General features: G+C 39.5%; 1 protein-coding gene across 1 annotated transcript; it reads right to left on the reverse strand.

Annotated features, from left to right (window-relative positions):
* Positions 1–663: 663 nt before the first annotated feature.
* On the reverse strand, positions 664–19,061 carry kptn (kaptin (actin binding protein)). Its single transcript, XM_033651141.2, has 12 exons — positions 18,566–19,061; positions 13,716–13,798; positions 11,887–11,971; positions 11,748–11,802; positions 10,603–10,681; positions 8,842–8,915; positions 8,124–8,230; positions 5,754–5,858; positions 5,524–5,587; positions 5,246–5,381; positions 2,512–2,685; positions 664–1,119 (listed from the first exon to the last, which is right to left on the reverse strand). Exons 1-12 carry the CDS (start codon positions 18,765–18,767, stop codon positions 964–966), a joined length of 1,320 nt encoding a protein of 439 aa, XP_033507032.1. The 5' UTR covers positions 18,768–19,061; the 3' UTR covers positions 664–963.
* Between the last annotated feature and the right edge of the window lie 6,758 nt (positions 19,062–25,819).

A 25,819-nucleotide genomic window follows, 5' to 3' on the forward strand; every position in this document is an offset into this window, starting at 1 on the left:
ATTGCAGACCTCTTGCAGCACAAGAATGGGGGATAGATGTTGTAACAGACAATACTTCTAACATGATGAGTTGCCATTCAGTTTGCAGGTTACCTACTTGTGAAGTGTTAGCCCTCATGCACTTAATCTGGTCTCGCAGAGGGCATTAAATCTGCCAACAGTTCAGTTTGTCAGGTGTATGCAGCATTTTTGATAGGTTTTATGATGTTGTTGGTCTGTCTGCATTGCATCACATTTTGCTGCAATAAAAATGACTAAAGTCACATGACCAGAATGAAAACTTTATCTTATGAGATAAAACTGATGTTGACAAAGTTTTCCTATGGGGAAATAATCTGCAGTTGGAAAAAAGGTCATAAATCGCAAAAATATTGCAATATATTTTAGTCACAATGCTCAGCATATCGCAATATTGCAATAATATTGTATCGTGACCTAAGTATCTTGATAATATTGTATCGTGGGTCTTCTGGAGAATCCCACCCCCAATGAAAACTGAAGGAATTCTAGCTCAGAGAAGGTTTAGCTGGTTGCAATCTGCAGTTCCCTACTAGACAATGCCAAGCCCCCTAAATCTTATACACTTCACTTTTAAGTTAAATAAAAAAGACAAAGAAAGAACACAGTAACAAAATGGGCAGTAAATACCAAACAACAAAAGTAGTGGGAGGGTTTCACTGAATGTGATTTATTATCTACAAATGACTGTACACTATCTACAGTACCTCATATCACAATGTGAGCTCTTCAGTCAGTTTCTTTTACAGTCACCTACATTCAGTATTTGACCAAAAAGCAGAGTGTTATTGTTTTGGGTGGATAATGTGACATTTGATCTTTTAACTTGTGTGTAACTGTTCAGGAATACATGCCCCTGAGAAAATCTGTCAAGTTCCACCTGTAAATGAACCAAACGCCTCAGTCTGAACCATCAGGACTCACACATGGAAACAAAATACACAGTTAAGTTGATGGTGTACACTCCTCTTTCTTAGCTGGAGCATCTTTCTCCTCAGTGTCTTGAGCTTCAGTTGACTCCAGCTCAGAGCCAGCTGCCAGCGCTGACACCCTCAGGGCAAGCCGCTCAAGGACCAAATCAGCAGTACTGGTAAGAGTATGCTGAAAAGAGAAGGAACAAAATGACACGTCACATGATATATACAGCTTGTGAGACAGAACTTGTACAAGCTGAAGATCAGCACTGAGCTTTGCTTTACAAATGGCACAGTAGTTGTCTAATTGGGGTCTGTGTTGAGCTGGTGTTGAATGCATAAACATGATAAAGCTGAAAGGGTGCATCAAGTGCCATATTTATTGTTAGCCAACTTTAACTGCTCAGTAATGGCGAATGATGCTTCACAAGGCATCACATAATGACACATAAAATCATTTAACTGGAGAAAAGCAAAAGAAAAAGCATCTTGTTCAATGATTTGGTCATTATGTTTTTGTTACTATCCTTGTTATTAGTAGTAGTAGTAGTATTAATAATAACAGTAATAATAATTATAAGAAGAAGAAGAAGAAGAATGACTTTATTAAGGACACAGAGAAAGTCCATAGTGTACCACATAAAAACAGACAAGACAAGAAATACCCTACAATACATTATACAAGTTCATATTAAAAGCCAAAATTCAATAAACTGCACCCACAAACATACTGGAGTGCCAGTGGCCCCTCAGTCTTGATGAAAACCTGACTGAGCTCAGCTCAGGCTTGGCCAAGGCCTGGATGATACCATTTTCTGAGACAGAAAGCCTGCACGTATATGGATATATAAGATTTCGTATTAAGGCAGGGCAGGAAACACATTTACAAACATTTGGATGGCACTACACCATCGCTGAAGTTTAAAAAGCAGTCTCATTCAATCATTATGAGCCACATTAAGTCTCTGCAAACTTCAACACTGTCTGTGGATATCTTTATCATCGAATAAATCATTGACAACGTAATGGCCGAGATATTTAATCTCATCACACACTTTAAGAGCAATATCAGATAAGAAGAATTCAGGAAATACTAATTTTCTGTATTCTTACTTCTAACAATCATAATGTTGCTCTTATTGTCATTATATTTGATGTCAAAATCAGCACCATAGATTATTAGATATTTGTGGTGCTTCTCTTCTTACTCTCAAGCTTATATGGATTTTATGTGAACATGGATAATGGATTGTTTTTGACAACTACAGGCCACCACAGACAAAAGGAACAGAGACAAAATAGGCAATGCGTCTGTAAAATCATTTCAGATCAATTCTGCTGCAGTTTCTTCTGGTGGCCAGTAGAGGTCAGCAATTACTTGATGCATGAATTCACTTCTCTATTAGAAATATCTTTTTTAGTTCAAGAGCGCGCTTTTGTGTTAACTTAGTAAGCAGATGACCTATCTGTTACTGCAAGATGCAGAACAGTAAGATCAACAGCAGGCTGGCCCTGACAGAAAGCTACAATGTCACCATTAGTATCATAGATCACTGTTAGACAGCTTTCTGCTCCATACCTGTAAGATATGCAGGCCCTTTAGTGTGAGGACAGCCAGCTCTCTCAAACCATCCCCAGTCAAGTCTAAGTAGATGACAGACAGCAACGGACTCTTGAAGCTCCGCCTCCACTGCAGCTGAAACTGTCCATCTCGTCCTCTCCCTGCTGGCTGAAATTTGTAACACAGAAGTTCCTGTACAACAGAAAGGCAGATAACACCGTCATCATCAAGATCTTAACGCAGCAGTCACTCATTTTAATCAGATGCCTGAAAACGCAATGGCATTCTAGCACATTTGGTGCCTAGACAAGCCCCCCTCAAAAAACATGTCGTTTGCTACAGCTCACCAGTTGAAGTACTGCACATTTATTACCAAAATGCAAACAAACAACTTGGCTAAAAATAAAAAATAAGATAAAAAATATGTGCTAATTTGCTTTGAGTAAAATATTGTACATGTTATGATTATCATATTAATTAATAATCAATTACAAGTTAACTTGTTCAGAAAAATAAACAAGAAAATAATATATGACATAGTAAAATAATAATAACTTGTACAAATTAACTTTCTGATTGAACTAGGAATGCACTGATTTTGAAATTCTGGGCCGATACTGATACCAGTGTTTAAAGAAACAATTTGGCTGATAGCCATGTTTTTATATAGGTGTTTCTTTTGTTTTTGTTGTTATTTATTCTTCTTTTGTGCCAGGGAAACACAGAAATCTACACTATAAAAAATAATTGAACAGTTTTAAAGTCATTCAGTCCTTCATTACACTACCTTTGAATGATCATAAATTCAATTACACACATCTATGAAGCAACTTTTAACATAACCTACTTTCACATGAAAAATATCTCCCAAAAATAAGCAAAAAGCCTTTTTATTATATATAATCATAATAATTTCCTCTCTGATATCGATTTTATATTGGTGTGAAAACATCAACACATTTCTCCTTCAAACAGTTGTATTTATCCCAAAAAGCTACATTTTACAAGATTACATTGAATACATCATGCGAACATAATTTACCTTCACCTAATATTTATTTTTACTGAATAGAGCTTGAACGCTTCACAATGTAAATCAAAGCAAGCTCCGTGAGCTGATTGTTCCAGCCATCGGCTGCTTAGAGGAAATGATATCTAGCTCTCCTCCTGCTGATTTCATATTCTGTCTCTCCATATACTCTCCTCTCAGTAGTGTATTGGTAGTTGAGTGAGCACCAAAGAGCTTGTATCGTTTTGACATGATAACTATACAACCTATTTCGGGGGTTAACGTGACGTCAGATAACTCGCCCATCTCTGTCAGAGAGCTGGGGTGGAGGGCCGGGGGGCAGCAGGAACCCAGAAAAACATGCTATGTATGTTTGTTGTTGTGGCCTTATGTAATACTTCAATTAATAGTAATGATAGTATTAGTAAAAAAAAAAAAAAATAGCCAAAGGTGCCCTTAGCATTCGCCTATACTGCCTATGCCACCAGCCAGCACTGCTGAAATGTGTCATGTTTTATTATATTCAATTGCTGTGAACCTTCTGTATGTCATTTTTACAAGTCCCATCAAAAGACCAAAACCAACTATGAATGTATACCACTAACAACTACTGTGTGTGTATCAAAGCCTGATGTATCTTCCTCCTCTGTGCCATAGAGCTCCAAAAGAGCTCCCGTCCAAAAACTGCTAAAAATACATCAGTGAGCCAGACTGTTGCACTGGGTAACATGTTCCTTCATTACACACATACCCCTTTTCCAACAGATTAGCTCTGCTTCTTAAACTGGTTCCATTCATGATTCCTGGAACCTTGGTGCTTCTAGTGTTAGATTCTAGTATTATTACTATTGTTCAGTTTTATTGTTGGGTTGTTGGGACATTGTACTCATCACTGTTGTTGTTATGGCTGTTGTTGTGTCAAACAAGTACATTGCTGTGAGAAAGAATTTCCCTTTGGAGATAATGAAAGTCAAATTCAATTCAAATTAAACCAGCCCATGTTTCCACCAGTTTTGAGTGGAACCATTGTAATCATGAATGTGTCATCAACTCAGGGTGTTGCACAAACCAGCAAACTTTTGTTCTGTTGGGACAGATTTGTTATTTGTCGTCGCCCCCCCCCCTCCCAAAAAAAAAAACAAGCAATGGCCAACTATAAATGAGACCACTGCACACTCTTTGAGAATTTCTCACTTGACTTTTCCATCCTCTCTTTCCAACCTGTGGAATATGACACGCCCACTGATGTTGTCGCAGTTCACAGTTCAGGTCAAGGAAAAACTGCAAATTTTTGGTTCCAGCTGAGAACCAACTTTTTCCAAACCAATTTATTTATAGTCTAATGTTCTGAACAGTTTAAAATAAGGTGCAGGAACTGGAAAATAACTGGTTCCATGTTGGAAGAAAACAGGTAACACTAGTTTATTTTGACTCAGTCCCATGAACACCATCCTGCTACCCCAAACACTCACAAATGCACCAAATGTGGATTAATCCACCTCTGTAAACAGACCCCGACAAATTCACTATTTCCCCATTTGAGTAACATTTGAGTAACATTTACAGTGTCCAGCTCTTTTAGGGAAATACTGAGCCTAAGTTACAGATAAGTTGAAAAGAAGGACGAAGGCATCATTGCCTTTGATCTTTTCATGGGATTTATTGGTAACAAATCTAGAATATGTCTAGCTTTGTCCTTTAAAGTGCTACTAATAAAGTCCACTAGTAAAGAGAAGCTCTGACCTGCCCGTACGTTCCCAACAGCACCTCCTTCTGCCCGTCAAAATCCAGGTCAATTACCAGAGCACAAAGCACTGCATCCCACTGGTCACTCTCTGAGAGGCACACAGGGTGAGACAAGCCTTGCTCCTGGACATCTCTGAGAACACACACACACACACACACACACACACACACACATAACACAAATACAGCCTAGAGCCATTTTCTCAACCAGAGAGATGAGTGAAAATGCACAAAACTGAGTGATCACTCCACTGATAAAGTTGTCAGATACTGACCTGTAGACAACTGCCATCTCTATAGTACTGGTTACCAGGAGGTTGTAGCCTTCTGTCTGCATACCTGAAGAAGAAAAGACAGAGAATCAAAATCCTTGTTTTTTTTAAACAGACTTATCCACAGTGACAGCCAGACAAGTTAAACTGTTTATCCAAAAGAGCAAACTGAAACAGAGACAGACAGGGACACAAGTCTGGAGATGTGAAAGTGAAACAGAGCAGTAACATACTTTTGTCTCCACTGGGCTGACTGGACTCAGTTTGGACTCTCAGAGGGAACAGCAGCACTGACGAGATTGGACTGTCAAACTGGAACCGCCAGCTCTGCAAAACCTCTGATTAAAAAAACAAAACAAAAACAGATAAATTATTTATCCTTAAAGCACACCTTGGCATGGACCTACGGTATTAATGATCTGTGTCCTGTAGTCATTTAATTCAGACGCAAGACAGAATTTATACACGATTTATATTTTGAAAACTACTTGTTCAGTTAAGAATTTACTTATTGGTATAATATTTGTAAAGCCCCTGCAAACAGGTACACCCACACAGATGACATATATGACTTGACTTCAAGTCACTGAAATCACTCCCTATTTATTTTACACTATTCTGACTGTCTACCTGTCTGAATTCTGAGCGTGAAATGTAGTCACAATGTAGTTATCTTTACAATTCCTACACTGAATGACACCAGGAGGTCTGGGCAACCCTCCAAGGATATACCTCTCCAGACCATCACTGACCCACCACCAAACCGGGCATGCTTGATGATGTTACAGGCAACATAACATTCCCCACGCCGTCTCCAGACTCTTTCACGCCTGTCACGTACTCAGTGTGGGTTGTCTTGCTTTTGCCTCTCCATTGCACCTGTTGTCACTTTCGTTTGCACCAAAGCAGGTGAAGTTGATTCACAATCACTTGTGCTTCCTCCATGGACAGATTGATATCCCTGAAGTTTAACTAACTTGGTGTTACACTGTGACGATTACGTGTTTCCTTCATTTTTTTGAGCAGTGTATTTGTGGCAGTTCATTATCAAGCAAGAAACCAGATATGTCTATTTAGCTCCTTTTACAATAAATTAATCTATTACAGTAGTGTTAATATTGGGTTTCATTTACATGTAACTGTCAGTGATGGAGACTTTGCAGCCATTTTGCCAGAGATTTACAGACACACTTCGGTAGTGTTTTGACAAAGAGGGAGCTATGATAACTGTCAAAAATTCCTGACATCTCAAACTTCATAAAATTAGAGGAAGAAGTAGGAGACAGAGCATTCTTTTTTAACTCAGCTGCTCCTAGTGACAGTGTGAGCCCACCAGAACACTGCATTCTGAAAATGCAGGGCTACTTGTGGTTCCCAGAGTCTATAAAATGGCCCAAAATTCCCAGAATTCTCAGAGTCTCCGAAATGGGAGCCAGAGCCTTTAACTATCAGGTTCTTCTTCTGTGGACCCATGCTCCAGTTTTGGTCCAGGAGGCTGACATCGTCTCTACATTTAAGAGTAGACTTATGCAGGGTTCAGACTACACAACATTTTTGTCCATTCCGACAGTCACTATGTCAGATTAGGCAATGGTGGAGTCAAAATCTTGTCATGACTTGGCTGATAGACATGACAGACTACATGTTGGTCCACGACCAATCTTTCCTGGTCGTCTTTTATGACATGCGTGATGTCATCAGATTATTCTTGTCCTGTTTTTATCATTATTACTATTATTATTACTTCGGTCACTATGGCTGTTCATGTCCCAGCCAAACTTTCATTGTAGTAATGAAAAGCATGCCACCAGATGGCAGGAGCTACATTCTAAGTACTGCATGAAAACTATGCAAGTCACTGAATCCTCCACAACAAGTTCCTGCAAATGTTTCACAATAAAAGCCTTTTTAGAAAATGAAGGGATTCTCTCAAAAGAAATGAAAAGGAGTTTTTAATTTTAAAACAAAGTGTGTAGTTGTAAATGACGGTGCAATGCATTAAATGTTACAGGCCAAACAGGAGCGGATTAAAAATTAAAATGAAAAAATACTGAGGAAATGAGAAATAAAGGCCTGTGTCTGGAAATAAAGGCTCATTTCTAATGTAGTCTGTTTCAAATGAAACTGGTGCCCTTTGCAGTTGTGGTCAGTAAATGCCAAGACACTATTTGTGAATTTTATTCCTTTATATTCTTCTCCATGATGAAGCAATAACGTTCTTTGCTTGCTTGATGCTAATGGCACACTCACCAGGTTGCTTAAGTGCTTCTACTGTTTCATGCTGTCATTGTACAGTCTGGATACATCAAACTTGATGTCATAAACAAGTTTATTAGATACATGTTGTACAGTGTAGCTTGCACTAAAATTACAGGATTGAGAAAATCTCATAGCCTGTAGGAGGCTTTAGGTATAAGCACACTGGCCACATATATAAGGCAACATAGGAGTGTGGTCAAAAGGGCAGATATGTTCAGCATACATGGAGGAAGGAAGGCAGGACTTCACTGTATTCCTCAATCCTCAATCACACTTTGGGAAACAGTGTGAAAAGGAGTCACGTGTTTGATCTGAACCATGATTCTGCATCTGATCTCCCTCACCTGATCCTGTCTGGCTGACCAGAGCCAGTCCAACACAGCCATTCTGACAGCCAAACGCTGAGAGTCGCCGGTCACCAGCTACACTCAACATATCCAACCATAGCACACTGCATGGAGGGAGGGAAGACACAGAGGGTTATGCATCATACATACATATAGCTCAGCTAATGATAAAACAGTATTTGCTTTTTGTTATAGGACAGTTGTGGAACATCAATTGTTTTGCCTTCAGCTTACAGGTATGCTGGTGATGTTTGACTTTATTCTCTATGTATTGTCTCACTGCCTTACTGTGAGCACTGTTGACTGATTTCTGATCAGTTGGATTTTATATTGTCTGTTGTCTGTTCTCTTTTGTAACCTTTAGTTTTAAATTTGCAATGACACTTCAGACTGTCTTCAGATATTTTTGCTACTTTTTTTTGGGCTTTCTGTATTTTAGTAGTCCTTTGTAAATCAGATCTGAGTGGTTTTAACTTTGACATTCTTGTATCTACCAGATCCACTGGCTGAGCATAACCAGGATATTCTTTTGACACAAGCTTTGTTAATAAAGTAAATTAAATTATGCAGAAAAATCATGAAGCTGATGAACCCACAAAAACATAAAGTGACTTACAAGTTGCTGATAGTCTCAATCATCCAATCCCTTACCTGACCCCACACATTCAAACATAACAGATTCATAGCTAACAGTCCAAAGGGACCTCAGACTAACTTGCTGGGCAGTTGTTGTAGTTCAGGGAAGAGTCTCTCCACTGGCTGCTCTTCAAACTGGTGGAGGGAGGCGTTCTGTCGGAAACAGGAGAGTCACGATGAATGATGCTCTGATGTTAATGTTGCATGATGGATCGAAGTGAACGTCTCCTACAGATATGCAAAACTCATTACCATCTTGTTTCATCTCTTCTGCTACGAAAAAAAATCCCTCCTGTATCTTTCATCCTGTTTAATCCACAAGTCTTCTCTTTGACAGAACAATGAATCTTGTTGTTGATTCCAGGGTCAAGGATGAACTTTCAAACTAAATTTTTAAGTAGATGAGGAGAGCTTAAAGTGAACATCTATTTCTACAACAGCTGGGGAACTCTACTGAGGAAGATCACGTGATGTGATTCTAAGCTAAGATTGTTCTGACAAATGAATCTTGGGTGTGTGTGTGTGTGTGTGTGTGTGTGTGTGTGTGCGTGTGTGTGTCTGTGTGTGTGTTTATATGTGGGGGTGGGAGGGGCGGGTTTTCAATATGTATGTAGTATTTTTGTTTGTTTTTATTCTGTGAAGCACTTTGTGCTGCATTTTTAACGTAGGAAAAGTGCTATACAAATAAAGATTGATAGATAGATAGATAGATAGATAGATAGATAGTTTGGCCACGACTTTTTTTATGCATGGGAACGAGATCATTTAAGTTCCAGATGGCTGTCAGTATAGAGTGATGCTGTTTATTATATAGTGAGAAAGGTAATTATACTTGCTGAAATACTTTAAACAGAGCTCTGCTCACGTCATTAGAGAAATAAGAGTGACATCAAAAGTTTGAAAAAGAAAAAAAGGTACACACATACATATATATAGCCTCTACATGGTGCATACCACCATCAGATAGAGGAAGTGGCTGATATCAAGAAGACCTACCAGTGGCTGGAGAATGCTGGACAGACAGACAGCTCGGAGGCACTAATCATCACAGCATAAGAACAGGCCTTAAGCACAAGTGCCATAGAGGCCACGGTCTACCACAGCAGATCAGACCCAAGGTGCAGGCTGTGCAAAGATGCCCCTGAGGCGGTCCAGCACATAGTGGCAGGGTATAAGATGCAAGCAGGATGAGTGTTCATGGAGAGGCACAACCAAGTGGCTGGGATAGTGTACAGGAACATCTGTATCCAGTATGGACTCAAAGTACCCAAATCCTGATGGGACACACCACCAAAGGTGGTTGAGAACAACAGGGCTAAGATCCTGTTTGACTTCAGATTCCAGACTGACAAACAGCTGCTGGCTAACCAACCGGACATAGTGATGGTTGACAAAACCAGAAGAGGGCAGTGGTGGTAGATGTGGCGATACCAGCCAACAGCAACATCAGAAACAAGGAACACAAAAAGGTGGAGAAGTATCAAGGGTTGAAAGAACAGCTGTGTCATGGCTTAAATGATTTCAGTGATAATTTGAGAAGCAGTCTGATTCCAATGCATGAAGAAAGTCATGGCCATGGAATAGGATCTTGTTTCCATAAATTATTAATCAATTGGCCGCACAATGTTTCTTTTTTGCAAATGTTACCAGGCGGGCTCCATAATAACACTCACATTAACACATATGTATTCAAATTTATACATTCATACATAAATACATAATGAGGAGGAAAGGATTAAATCTATATTTTCAAGTTTTGATCAAAGTCTTTTCTCTCTCTCTCTCTCTCACACACACACACACACACACACACAGAGTTTCACCCAATCCCTGGTCTGACCTCCTTGTATAGGTGGATCTTCTGGTCATGACCACTGAGCAAGAACACTGTCTCTCTGCCTCCATCGTCACACTGCACTCTGACAGAGAGAGAACAGGCTGCTTTTAGACAGTTACATCCACATACACTCACACTGTCATGTTTACTGTCTGCACAGAAGCTGCTGACTGACAACATGATGATCATAAGGACACTGAAACACATTCATGAACTCCAGGAGATAACAGAATCGGAGCAGCATGCTGAATGAGATAGGTTAAATGATTCTTTTACTCTCATAATTCAATTAAGTTATGTTTCAGGAGGGTAAAAATTAAAGACGTACTATGCAGGATCTTCCAAAAACAAAAAACAATTTTGGATTTTCTTATTTTCCTCTTATTTTGTGTGTTTAGGACCACAGACTGTAAAATAATGGACGTAGCTACGATGACGTCAACCATTGGTTTGTGGACTATTAAAGCCTCAAGTTTAGCATTTCGGTTGTCACCATCTTGGTGGTTTGAAGCTGGCGCTGTAGAGGAGCTTCTGGCTTCGTCACTTCAGGCCTACGCTGGCACTGTAGAGGAGCGAGGAGCTGATCTGACTGAGAAGTGTAGGACACTATCAGCAGACAGCCTATCACTCAAAGCAACCCCGCCCTTGATAGAATATAAACAGACGGCTTATTTAAAATCCCCCCACCCCACCCCACACCCCACACACACACACACACACACACACACACACACAGCCATCTAAAAGTGAAGTCAAAACACCTCGATTGCCCCTGGTGGCTGGCTGCAGTACAGGTCATAAAGCCTGCCCCTTCATGTTAGCAACGTTACTGTGCCTTGTTGCACAAGACAGTGACTGTGGTATTTTGTCCATACTGGCATGATGTAGTGGTGTTCTCACAACTGATTGGTCAGGAGATGTGTTTTTTTTTCATATGCTTTGATCTGTAATCTTGAACACAACCTGCTCCTTGCTGGTTTGTCCTGCAACAGTCGTCACCATGCTAACTGTAGCATGAACTTGAACTATCTTTGTGAAACCAAAAGGCCAGGGTGAATTCCAAAGTTAGCTGCTAAATGCCTCTCTGAATTTAGCATGTACTGCTCATTGGTTCAAAGTGAATCATAGCTGTGCAGCAGCAAACTTACTCTGTGTGGTAGAGCTGAAAGGGCGTGAACTGCAACTCCAGATTCAGGCAACTCTCTGTTCAAAGACATACACTAAGATCAGCATGTGAAACATCTGTTAGAGTGTGCAATGTACACTTAAAGAAAGCGCTTCACTCACGTGCAATAGACTCTAGGTTGAACTCAGAGCCAGGCTCATAGTCACAGTAGATATTCAGGAACGGTGTGGCTTTGTCACCAGAGTCCTGCAGGAGTTCAGCCATAATCAACAAGGCTTCTATAATTACAGAAGCATTACAGTAAAGTACAGTCAGGTCCTTAATTATTTGGACAATGATACAGTTGTCATCATTTTGGCTCTGTACACCACTACAATGAGTTTTAAATGAAACAATGAATACCTGCTTAAAGTGCAGATTCTCAGCTTTCATTTAAGGCTTTTTTCAAAAATGTAGTATGAACCGTGTAGGAATGACAACCATTTCTTCACACAGTCCCCCAACTTTAAGGGCTCATAAGTATTTGGACAAACTAACATAATCATCAATTAAACAGTCAGTTTTAATACTTGGTTGCAAATCCTTTACAGTCAATGACTGCCTCAAGTGTTGGACACATAGGCATCATCAGATGCTGGGTTTCTTCCCTGGTGATGCTCTGCCAGCCCTTTACTGCAGCCGTCTGCACTTCCTGCTTGTGTTTTGGGTGTTTTGCCCTCAGTTTTGGCTTCAGCAAGAGAAACGCATGCTCAGTTGGATTCAGGTCAGATGATATGACTTGGCCATTGCAGAACATTCCACTTCTTTGCCTTAAAAATGTCTTTGGTTGCTTTTGCAATATGCTTCAGGTCAATGTCCATCTGCACTGTGAAGCATCATCCAATGAGTTTTGAAGCATTTGGTTGAATCTGAGCAGAAAATGTAGCCCCAAACACTTCAGCTTTCATCCTGCTGCTCTTGTCAGCAGTCACATCATCAATAAATACAAGAGAACCAGTTCCACTGGCAGCCATACATGGCCATGACATAACAGTACCTCCACCATGCTTCACTGATGAGGTGGTGTGCTTTGGATCATGAGCAGTTCCTTCCCTTCTTCCTTCTCTTGTCTTCCCATCATTCTGGTAGTTGATCTTTGTTTTATCTGTCCATAGTATGCTGTTCCACAACTGTACAGGCTTTTTACATGGTTTTTGACAAACTCTAATCTGGCCTTCCATTTTTAAGGCTAACCAATGGTTTGCATCTTGTGATAAACCCTCTGTATTTATTCTAGTGAAGTCTTGTCTTGCTTACAAGAGCAGCAGGATGAAAGCTGAAGTGTTTGGGGCTACATTATCTGCTCAGATTCAACTAAATGTTTCAAAACTCATTGGACGATGCTTCACAGTGCAGTTGGACAATGACCTGAAGCATATTGCAAAAGCAACCAAAGACATTTTTAAGGCAAAGAAGTGGAATGTTCTGCAATGGTCAAGTCATATCATCTGACCTGAATCCAACTGAGCATGCGTTTCTCTTGCTGAAGCCAAAACTGAGGGCAAAACACCCAAAACACAAGCAGGAAGTGCAGACGGCTACAGTAAAGGGCTGGCAGAGCATCACCAGGGAAGAAACCCAGCATCTGATGATGCCTATGTGTCCAACACTTCAGGCAGTCATTGACTGTAAAGGATTTGCAACCAAGTATTAAAACTGACTGTTTAATTGATGATTATGTTAGTTTGTCCAAATACTTATGAGCCCTTAAAGTTGGGGGACTGTGTGAAGAAATGGTTGTCATTCCTACACGGTTCATACTACATTTTTGAAAAAAGCCTTAAATGAAAGCTGAGAGTCTGCACTTTAAGCACGTATTCATTGTTTCATTTAAAACCCATTGTGGTGGTGTACAGAGCCAAAATGATGACAACTGTATCATTGTCCAAATAATTATGGACCTGACAGTATATACATGCTATGAGTTGTCAGCTTCAATACATGCAAATACCTTTACGAATGTGATGCCCACCACCAGACCTCTTTTGGGTGGAGACTTGTTGAAGGCATCAATTGATACGATCTCTGCATCAACTAGGCAAAGAAGACAGAATCAAATCTTTGCAGCATCAACCAACAACTGACATGTATGGAAGACATCACTGTTGCAACTTTAAAGGGATAGTTCAGATTTTTTGAGGCAGGGTTGTATGGAGTACTTATCCATAGTCAGTGTATTAAATACAGTAGATGGCGGTAGGCACCCTCACAGTTTGGAGAAGCAGGCTGGAGGCTGACACAAAAACTAAGTAATATACTGCTGTGGTTGGGGGTCAGCAACAAAACATATTTTAGCCTCCTGAATAAAGGTCCACCTAAACGATCTATATCAGTTTAAGTGTATGCTACATTAATAGTATTGTCACTGCTTTAACTTTCTGTCAGGGAGCCCATTCCAATGGGGAGGCCGTTAACAGCTTCAGTTCCCCATATGCTCTTGCCATAGCCACCAGACACTCCACTGACAAAAAAATTGTAATTTTAGCTCGCTGAACACAGGAGTTGCTGGACTGCTGCTGCTTTGATCAGTTAGTTTGTGTTATTGTGTGACTTTGGTGAATCTGAAAACTAACCCCTTTAAACACCAAAGTCACACAGTACCACAAACAAACTAACTGTTCGAGGCAGTGGTAGACCAGCAGCTCCTGTGATCAGTAATGTCAAATCAATGTTTTTCCTCAATGGAGTCTGACTTTGAAGAAAGTGATCCAACTGCTTCATTTTCCCGTTGGAAATGACTGTCTGATATTAAGGTAAAACAGTGACAATACTCTCACTATAGTGTACACTTAAAGTGATATTGATTTTTTTAGGTGGGACTTTTTTACACAGCTAAAATATGTTTTGTTGTTGACCCCTCCACGGCAGTACACTTCTGAGCATCCGTGTTGGACTCCAGCCTGCTTCTCCAAACTGGGGTCGTATCTGTATGTGATATACTGTCTATGTGTAAGTACCTCATATAACCCCACTTAAAAAAAATCTGAACTGCCCTTTTAAAGGCTGCATTACTCTGAGTTACAATAATAGGTATAAACTATACTTCAAACTGTGATTGGGCCATGGCTTGTCGGTTCAGTCAGATTATTATTATTATTATTATCTTTCCTATCACCACATCATTAGAAGACTCTTAAAGAAAGATAACTGCTGAAAAAAAATGTTTAAAAGTAAAATAAACGTTGCGTTGAAATTTGTATGTAATTTTGTGTGTAACTTTGTGTGTAATTCACAGTTTCATTAATCATAACTGAATTCAAATAAACTTACCATCCCAGTACCTGACTACAGTTGAGTTGAGTGCATATAACGTCTTTGTCTTTTTAACTGACAAGTGGTTACTGCAGTTGTGATGAGGCTTAATCTGTTACAGCTACAGCTACCATGCAGTACAGGCCTTGCCTTATATCTAATTCATGATAAAAATTGGCTACTTGTGTACATCCACTTTTCATAATGTGGAATATTTTTATCTTAGCGTGCCACAGTTAAGGTTAGAAAGGAGGAGCTCAGGACAGGAGCTGTCACTGTTCAGCACATCTGGGAAAAGACATGCAAACATAAGTAAATGGATAACAATATTGCGCCCCACTGAGGCATGAGCAGAGTCACATGAATACAGATTGTGATGGATGAGCTGGTTTGGAGTAATTTGTTGGTTTATAGGTTGTATGGTGATTTGACCAGATTCTTCTTCTCCCTGACAACATCGACAAGACAGAGCTACTAGCTCACACGTTCAACCTGTCAAAAGTGTACTGGAGCAAAAACTACAATAATTCCCTCTGAAATGTACCATTGATACCATTTTGCCTTCCTGTATCCAAGTCCAAAACCTGATCTCACATTTGGTATAATGTAGACACCAATCTCATATTGACCGATACTGAGTACCAATCTGACACCATTAGGTTAAAAAATAAATAAATTAACAGCTGTATACCACTAACATGGATGTGAAATGATTGCTGTCACTTTTGCATGCCATGGCTCAAATTAAACCCTTTGTAAAACAGGAACAAATACATACAGAGAATGAATGCCATAGAAATTGCTGACATTTTGCTAACAGCTAACGTTACACTATTCACTGGAAATCAATTTTTTGTTGCTCTAAAACAGAAGTTGCCAGTGGCTACACAACTTGACTTGCTGTGTAGGTTCCTGTTTCACAGTGGTGAAGAAGAACTGTTTTCCAGGAAAATGCTGTTTTATCCAGGTGTAAAATTACTTTGAGGTTTACTAATAAATTACATAATTTCATAGACTCATGTACTCACCAATACCTAAACCAGCATTTTAGGCTGTATCAAAGGCATTTCTGATACTGGTATCAGAGGAACTCTAGTGAAATGTGGAGACAAAGTATAAAGTAGCATCAAATGGAAATAATGAAGTGAAGTGAAAGCCTCAAATTCATACTAAAGTACAGTGCTTGACTGAACATCAGACACGTTACAGACCCCAATGCACTACCTCCACTTAAAATACCCTGATATTGTTGACTATCTCGTTTTTGGACTGAGTGCATGCATTTTGCTAATAGAAATAGCACACAGCATGACATACCTTTACATTCTGTATTTGGCATGGCTGGCAGTCTTGCTGCATTATATTTCATTAACTGACTGAAGTTTGGGTTTTCCTTGAAAGAAATAAATTTCCATAGATGCAGAAAAGGCACAAATTGGAGCATCAACATTAATCAGAATGTAGGGGGAAAAAAGGGTTTGATCAAAACTTCCTAGGGAGGACCCCCACACCCCCTGCTTCACCTGTTCAGTGTTCAGATCCCTGTCTATTCCAATGAACACAACTTATCTAGGGTGTCTAGATCTATGGTTACTGTCATCTAACTCCACCCAAGTTCACAGACTTATTTAATGGGATGTCTATAAGCCAATCACAGTGTTCCACATCATTTAAAGTGGACTGCAGTAGAGCCACACCATCTTTTTCAACAAGCATGGCCAATCGTGAGGCAAGGAGGAAGCACAAGGCACATCTCAGTCTATTACTCATATTGCTCAAGTATATCATTTGTGTTTACGCTGTTTTTTAATAAAACATGAGATGTTTTAGTACTCATACATGCCAAAATATCATATCAAATATTTATAGATCTTACTCAGGATTTTATTTATTTCATATATATATGTCCATATAATGCTTTAGGGATGACGATTTTCCGTAGGCTGACACAGAAGTAAGCATCACCCTGGATCCCTCATCAAAAAGCCTATGGGATTTTTCCATTGGATTTTGGATTACTGCAGGAAAAAAGCTCTGTGACAAACGTTTATGAAACTTGTGTTTAAGATACTCAAAAAGAAACACCTTTATGATTTTCTGAATAATAAATGCAATGCAATCACTGGTAGAAAAAGCTGTCGTTAGGTTATAAACAAACTACACTATGGTTGCATGACTTAATGCCACCACCACAACAAGGGTGTGAAGCCATGTTCAGCATGATAATGTTCTCCAGTCTCATTTAGCCACTTGTTAGCATCTGTCTTTTTTATGACTGGTGTATTTACTGGCATATTTTATGTCACAGAACAAAAAGTGAAAGTCTCTTAAACTTGTGTTAACCATAGACCTAATTTCAGACATCCAACCAAATACCCATCAGAAATACCCAGTGAAAGGAAAGGAAACCGGGTGTGCTAAAATGCTAACTCATTTCTGCGTTTTAGGACTCATTCCTCCGCCACTCTATTGGAGTGGATGTTGTTACCAGAAAATGAACGGAGGAAATACTGTTAAAACAGGGAAAAACTGGCCCGATGAGATTTTCAAACTATACAATCACCATATATCAGCATATCAGCATCTTATTGATTATGTACACAAAATATTCATCTCAGCAGGTCTACTAAACTCTGTTTACTTCAGATTAAGGGTTTTTGAGGAGTGGTAACTAGGGTTGCAATGGTATGAGACTTTCTCGGTACAGTATTACAGAATTCTTATTATTGTCAACAGAATGACCCTTAAAGGAATAAAATTGGGGGGGGGGGTTATATTTTATTCCTGTAATACAGACCTAAAACCATTTCTTCAATGGAAGTATGTGCAAAGTGTCCACTTTGAAAGAGATTCTCCGCCCAGTTGCATTTCTTTTCAATACTGTGAATAGGCAAATGCACGTGGTATGATAACCGTCAACTTTTATATCACTATATATATTGAAACCAGTAAATCACTGCAACTCTAGTGATGCCAAATACAAAATATATTGTGCAATGTGTTTTAAAGCATCACTGTACTCTTTGATATGAGTTAACCATCCATGGAAATTTTTGTTTTGTTTTTTTTTAGAGGAAAGGTCTGTTATCATTTTTACTATGAGGTGGTTTCCGCATTAAGATTCTTCGTCTACTGGAATGGACAGAAACAATTAACACCAAGTAAAGTATCCTGATAAAAACATTTTTGTTAATGACTAGTGAATGCATTTAGAGTAGAAATTCCACTCCCACCCACCTAATGCTGAAGCAAAACCTCCGCCGTAAGGTATGGGTGTTGAAATAAATATTTAAGTAAGTCAAAGATATGCTATTGTATGTGACTCTTTTTTTTTTCTTTCTTTCTTTTTTAATAATTATGAAGGGCGCCTTTATTTCGCTTGAGCACCTGCCCCCAAGATGTCTGTGCACGGCGCTGGGGATCGTACGTGCTTAGAAGGTTAACGTAATGAAGTTTATAGCGAACTTCTCCTTATCTTATTTGGGTATTTGTTTGGACCTTATGAAGACTTTCATGTTCTTTCTGTACTCAGAGTTTTCCGGCAAGTACCTGGGATGTAGGTGAACTGAACCTCCTTGGCCACAGGTCTGATTTTATGCTGCAGCTCCTGGTATCTGAAACACACCACCTTCCCTTTAAGAGTGGCCGCCAGCAGCTCCTGCTCCCCGGCCTGACACAGCCCGTAAATGTTACTCTGCGACGGGAAGCGGCTGAAACTGTCCTCCACGAAGGGATAAGACTCCCGAAGCATCTTGCACTCTCCAACTGAGCTCACTAAATGGATCAGAAATGTCGAGTATTAACACTGCTGATGTTGGTTGGCTGTTCTCTTCTCCAACTCCATTCAAGTTACATTTAAATTAGTTCAGATGATAAAAAAAAAAAGAATTTTCCGGTTATTCGTTTCAAAATAAAGCTAACACTACCGACACACAGCGGACTAAAATTAAACGCTCGTTTTTTAAAATCATTTTGTAGAGAGAAACTCAACGTCTACGGTATATTTCTGCCTGAATATCTTTAGTGTCATGGAGCAAAACATCCGGGCTAGGAGGAGGTGCGTTCATGTTTATCGGATATATAGCTTTTAGTGCTCAGAAAGGCTCCAGCCAAGCTAAAACACAAGGCTTTTCCCGACAAATTCAAAGCAATAACTCTCTCATTTCATCAAGTTGGTTTTATCTTTCTTTAGCTGCAAGTTTTTTCCCTAAATTTTCTTTTGGTTTTGCTTGTGTCCTTATTCTGTGGCTGAAACGTAGCTCCGTGCTGACTGTTTTTAAATATACAGTCATCCACCCTGTTACAGAGTAAAAGTAGTTGGTAACTGGTCTAAAGGTAGAACAATTTCAATTCCTGACATTACACAACCATGGAGTTCTGACCTGTGTGGATCACGCAGCCATCCGAGGCACCCGGAAAGGCAGCATGGCTTCTCTACTTCATTGTGTAAATTGATGACAGATTCGACTCATCACGTTGATAATCCTGCCACCTACCGGTACTTTCTGTCTGTTACATCCCAAATCAAAGCACTGATTTTTTTCCCCTCCTTAGCTGATGCCGTTACCAGTAACATGTTACTGATGACTGAGTGCATTTACGCAAGTACTTGAGTAGTTACGATGAGTTATTTGTACTGTACTTTAGTATGCTTCCATTTTCTGCTACTTCATACCACTATTCCACCTCAACTGAGAGGGAAATATTGTGTGTTTTACTCCACTACATTTACGTGAAAACTGTAGTTACTTTGCAGATTCAGGTTAAATATACAAAACATAATCAACAAATTATTTGTGTTTTAAAGGTCCCCCACTCTCTGTAACAATCTCCCTGAGGAGATCAGACTGACAAGTTTCTTATCATCTTTTACATCCCTCTTAAAAACACATTTATATTAATGTGCTTTCACAGCGTTCATGGCCTGAACTCTTTTATCTGTAAGTCCATTGTTAAAACCTGTTAATATACAAAGGCATTATCTTGACATCTACTTTACTGATTGTTTTATTTATTTCATTTTGTTTTATTTTTAATTATTTTACTCTGTCATATGTGTAAATCCTGTCACATGTCGTATAGCTTTTATTTTTTTTAATTTATGTTATAGTTGTATTATATTATCAGTTCTTTTGAAACCCCTCCCATAACTCCCACCCAGGGACCGACAGGACTAAAGACACATATTACTCACAGAGGTTCAACAGGTACATAAAAAACATGAGAGATTCAACAGTACACATTATAATCAAATCACAGTTGGATACACAAGGATCTTCACTGCACCTGCTGCTGTGAGCAGCATGTTCAATTTATCCTCTTTAGCCCTGTGCTGAAGAGGGTTGTTGACATTTCCATGTGAATAACATCCAGATAAGTTAGTAACCATTATCTTTTAGACAATGAATGTGGTGGTTTCAAGCATACAGCGACCATTTTCTTAACAGTGGTTAAATCTGACAGCACTATACGCTTATTATATTTTGGGATACACAGTGAGGAAACGTAATTCAAAATCAAAACAGAAAGTGCTATGGGAATCCTTACTAGCATGAGATCTGTTGATGCAGTAGCTACATCATTCCAGAATTAGGCAACAGGTGAACAATTCCAAATCATGTGGATAAATGTACCCACAGTTCCCAAGAAGCACAGGGTGCATGAGGTGCCATTGATCACTTTAATGTGATTTAGTTTGCAAGCAGTCAAATAGGTTCTATGTCCAAAATTAAAATTAATTTTTGAGGTTACGGTAGGACAAATTAATACTTGTCCATACCATGGCCTGGTCTAGTTCTGGTCCATCCCTTCTCCAGAGTCTATCCAATGGAAGTGTTTCATGTGGCGTTACGATTACTTTTTGGTATAATGTAGACACCAAACCTTCTGATATTCTTTTTGTTGTAATTAACTCATGAAGTGGGTGAGTAGGTAAGGGATGATGCCAAGGGACCCCATGCGCCTTGAGAGCTGCCCTAAGCTGTGAATAGAAATAAAGTGTAACCATTCTTAAAATTATTATCATTATTATTATTGAAAGTAGTAGTAGTAATAAACACAAGACTTTATTGATACCTTTGTGAAATTCACAAGTCTAACACCTAACAACATATAATACCTTCACCAGTTGCAACCTTAAATATATGTACATATTAATGCATCAATAATGATAAATAATTATATTATACACATTAGTATAAATGTGCCGTTCTGCATAATGAGTAGCCTACTTTTACTTTTAGCACTTAAGGTATACTGTATTGATGCTAACTTTTGTACTTTTACCATAGTAATTTTTTGAATGCTAGGTTTTTACTTGTGACAGTGACAGTATTTCTACTCTGTGGTATTGCTACTTGTATTTGAGTTAAAGATCTGAGTGCTCCTTCCACCACTGGCCGATGATCTCTGATTTGGAGGGTGCACCACTCTCAGCTCACAAACAGTCATCTTTCGTGTATTTTATTATTAACATTTATGAACCAAATAACCATTGTGCTACTTCAAACCACTGAGACCCTGGTATCTACTGTGATGAAAAGGAATGACTTACTCAACAGATAGCACAGCAAATCTTTCACATGCACCAAACACCATAATTCTTTGAAACTAAAAAACTACTAAAATACTAAAATAATATGTATTGAAATGAATGCAAACATGCAACTCTATGTGTAAGAATCAATATAAACTTACTAAACCATAGTTGTCATAGTTGTTATAGTAGGCCTTACATCTGCAACCCAGTCAGTTACATTCAAGAATAATGTTTGTCCACCAGATGTCAGTGAAAATTCACTCATCAAGTCGTTGACAGCCGCACAGTTTTATTTTACTTTCCGATATCACTACTTTCTTCTTATCTGTTAGGCTTTTACTTACCCAGTTTAAAATAATTCAATAAGAAAAAAAAAATACTGTCACAGGAGGTTTTGATAAAGCTTGTGCTCCAAGGCCAACCATGGAATGAGTGTTGCCTGGTCTCAACCTAAACTTGATGTAATGCACGCCTCACCAGCCAGTGCCATTTTCTGCACTGCTGCAGTGAAAACTTGCACTTGTTTCATCCCAGGACTCGAACATCCTCATGTTCACCAAAGACATAGTGATTCAGTAAGAATTCACTAAAACAGAAAGATTGTGTAATAATTAGCAATGACGAAACATCTTAATTACAGTAATGTGAGGTGCTAAAGGGGTACACATGAACCCAAAAGGGCTTCCTTTCCAACTCAGAAGCCACACCTCAGATCTCTGAAAAAAGTCATCAGATTCTGTTTTATCAAAAAAATGTTTGATTAGTTAGATTAATTAGAAATTGAAGAGCTCAGCTGTAATTTTCATTTCATTAAAAACTTCTAAATTTTACCAGAAAATCTGGCAATAGGACCAATACTTTATTTCTTGTTATATATTTCACTGGGCCATCAGTCAGAGGACAAATGAGCCCTTTTACATTAACACCTGATGTCAAACACTCTGACTACAGTCTTTTAATCATCAATCAATTTTGCAGCTCTTGCCGTCTGCTAACATTCTCTGAGCTCTGAGGTGATTACAACTTATACCATGGTGTGTGGAGGAAGAAGGTAGACCAAGAACCTAATAAAGACAATTAATATTTGATGCTGCTTCTGTTTTGGTACCAGCACACAGGGGTGTAGCCCCCAAATTCTGGGCCCACTGCATAAGCAGTGTCTCTGGGCCCCCCACCTTTTCTTTACTGATCCATGTCCCTCTCATGCACCTTTTGATTTTTTTTTGATTTTTCACAAAGTCAGTTTGCTTTCATTCCCTTTCCTTTCGTCATTTCATTGATTTTTTTATTTTTTATTTTTGGAACCCCGATTTCCCTTTATTGGGAAAAGACATGACAGTTTACATTAGCGCTCCAGCAGCAGCAGTCACTCACTTGGCTCTAGCTACATTTATGGTGCGTTCCATTTGTTCTGAGAAGGCAGAATGTTTGAGTTTTGTCTTCAAAAAAAATGATTTACTATATTATTGCCACAACATGGAGAACTTCTGACATACTTTTGATTTTAGGTTTTAAATAATACACAGATTTTCTCCCTACACAGTAATAACAGCAGTTGCACTATCAACACTGTAGGCTTAATAACCCATTCATCAGCTCAGTGGTTGTTGCTGGTGTGTGTTGCTGTGGAGAAGCAGACGGACGTTCGGCCCTGCGAGCTGCTGCTCCATATTGTGACAGTTCAGAGGTGGCAGTGTGCTACCCCCCCTTCCCCGCCCCCTTCCTAATACCACCTGCTAATCCATCTGCAGGATTACTGTCCACTGTAATCACTTATCCTCCACACTGACACACCTTACCTCACTCTGCAACTCCTGACTCATTACACACACACACACACACACACACACACACACACACACACACACACACACACACACTTTTACCAGAACACTGACAACATTTGTCTCCCAATACTTTTTCACCAGCCCAGTTGCCAGTAAAAATGTTGGCATTGTACATTTCTGCAAACCACAGATGCGTCTTTGTACATTTCATACATGCGTAGTTTTGGTTACATATATGAACTGAATTTCTCATCAGGAGGAGAAAAGGGGATGTTGGATGGCAGGACATGGTTTGGGGCCAACAAAACAAGCCTAAACACATGCATCAACTACATGACTGCTTGTGACACACTGGAGGGGTTGAATCAAAACACTGCAACCAAAATGTTTAGAACAGATTTTAGGAGATATAATTTGGAACTTTGTAAACTCACAACACTGACTATCCAGATAACCTTTTTAGTAAGAGCCCGTTGAGAGAAATGCTTAACAGTACTGTAATGTACTGTATACTTCTAACAGTGGTCGAACTGCATGCCACTGACTGGTACAGTGAAGAAAGAGTCCATGCACAGCCAAAAAAAAAACAAAAAACAGAAAAGAAAAAGAAAACAAGACAATTTCCAGAAGCTTCAATTTTCAAATGCAGCAAATGTACAGATTACTCAGTGACACCATCAGTGTTCTCATCAGTTCGTCTCAGGTCTGGGTCAGGTCATGTCTCATCATCACACATCATGCTCTTGCCAGGCACTGTGGAAAAACTGCCCTTCTGTGTCTTATCCAACCCTGGATAGACTCCACAGACGCATTACCACAGGCATCCACTATTGGTAGAAATACTGATGCTGTCAATGCATTGGAAGACTACCTGGTCCGCAACTATTCAGGTTTGAATTTCCCTCAAATGGATGGTATCACTGACCACCACCATCCTCACTGGGACCATCCCCTGCTCAGCTGTGTACCTCCAATAGTTAGCCTAAGAGATATTGAGAGCATGCAACGACACTTAATGAAACCTAGTAATCTTCATAACAAAGCTGCGTCAAGGTTTTCAGGCTTTTCTTACTACATCTGAGGTGGATCTGGTCAACCTGCTAGTAAAAGCACATCAAAGAATAAAACATATCGCTTCCTGTTGCCAGTAGGTGGCACTATAACTGTAACAACATATAGGCATGTAGACATGTTCAGTCCAGGATTCTTCCCCAAACGTCATGTTTGCAGGTGACGTTTGGGGTAGATTCAAACCTCTACAGTCAAGTTACAAAAAATGTCCTTTTTTGTGGCACATGTTACCGGCTCGCCCTTTTTCCCCTTTGAGGGTGGTGGCCCTATGGGTAATCTGTGAGTGTGTGATATGTGCTTCGTTGTATATGGAGGGAAGCAGCTCTCTCTCGAGGTGTGTCATGGTGACGACAGCATGCAGCAAAGAGTGATGATAGCCAGTAGAATTAAGGGTCTAGATAAGCTCAGGGCTACTGTTCAACCTCATGAGAAGGCCATGTTTATTGTTTTGTGGTGAAGACTGCAATAAATTTGGGTGGCAGTAGCTCAGTCCATAGGGACTTGGGTTGGGAACCAGAGGGTCACCAGTTCAAGTCCCCGTCCGGACCAAATATGGCGCGTGGACTGGTAGCTGGAGAGGTGCCAGCTCACCTCCTGGGCACTGCCGAGGTGCCCCTGAGCAAGGCACCAAACCCCCCAATCACTCTGGGCGCCTGTTCATGGGCAGCCCCCTCACTCTGACATCTCTCCATTTAATGCATGTATGGGTCCTGTTTGTGCATGTCTGTGTATTTCAGGCCTGTGTGTGTATATGTATATGACAACAGAGTGAAAAAAAACTTGAATTTCCCCTTGGGGATTAATAAAGTATATAAAATCAAATTAATGGCTGTTGGTAGTTATCCGCTAATAGGGAATCAACGTATTCTCAACTACGGTTTGGAGCCGGTAAGCTGTCACTGAGAGAGGTAACACAAAAAATAAAAATGTGACACCTCACCATGTACATTCGGCTCAATAAAAAATCATGGTTTCAACAACTTTTTATATCAAACATCTTTTAATGGCATATGCCAAATTTGAAGTCAGTGGCGTTAAATCTCTAGGAGGAGTTTGTTAAAGTGCGACCCCTGTAAATAAGATTACATTATTAAAACATTCAAGATGGGTTTAGAACATGACACCAAGAAACTTTGTTTTTTTTTTTGGTCATGGCATGTTACAATGCCTCGCAATTTTCGTACTTGCAAGTAAACTTCCAATGGGGGGTACTTAGTTGAAGTTTGTAGGTGATGCTTCTGAGCCATTTTGTCACACCAGAGCCCTGTGAATATAAAACCTTTACCAATTCCGATGTGTGTGCAAAGTTTGATGAGTTTTGAAGCACCTTAAGCCGCTCAAAAATTTGTACTACAGAATGGCATCAAGCAGCGCCTAGCAACACTGTGAAGAGCAGAGTGCTTGAGG

The sequence above is a fragment of the Epinephelus lanceolatus genome, chromosome 11 (genome assembly GCF_041903045.1).
Source record: "Epinephelus lanceolatus isolate andai-2023 chromosome 11, ASM4190304v1, whole genome shotgun sequence".
Taxonomy (NCBI): Eukaryota; Metazoa; Chordata; class Actinopteri; order Perciformes; family Serranidae; genus Epinephelus; species Epinephelus lanceolatus.

Coding starts and splice junctions, on each gene's coding strand:
- kptn (XM_033651141.2), bottom strand. CDS start 18,767: ATGCTTCGGGAGTCTTATCCCTTCGTGGAGGACAGTTTCAGCCGCTTC. Junction 5,859..8,123: donor GGTCAGCCAGACAGGATCAG/GTGAGGGAGATC, acceptor TTTTTTAATCAG/AGGTTTTGCAGAGCTGGCGG. Junction 5,588..5,753: donor TCAGCCCAGTGGAGACAAAA/GTATGTTACTGC, acceptor TTTCTTCTTCAG/GTATGCAGACAGAAGGCTAC.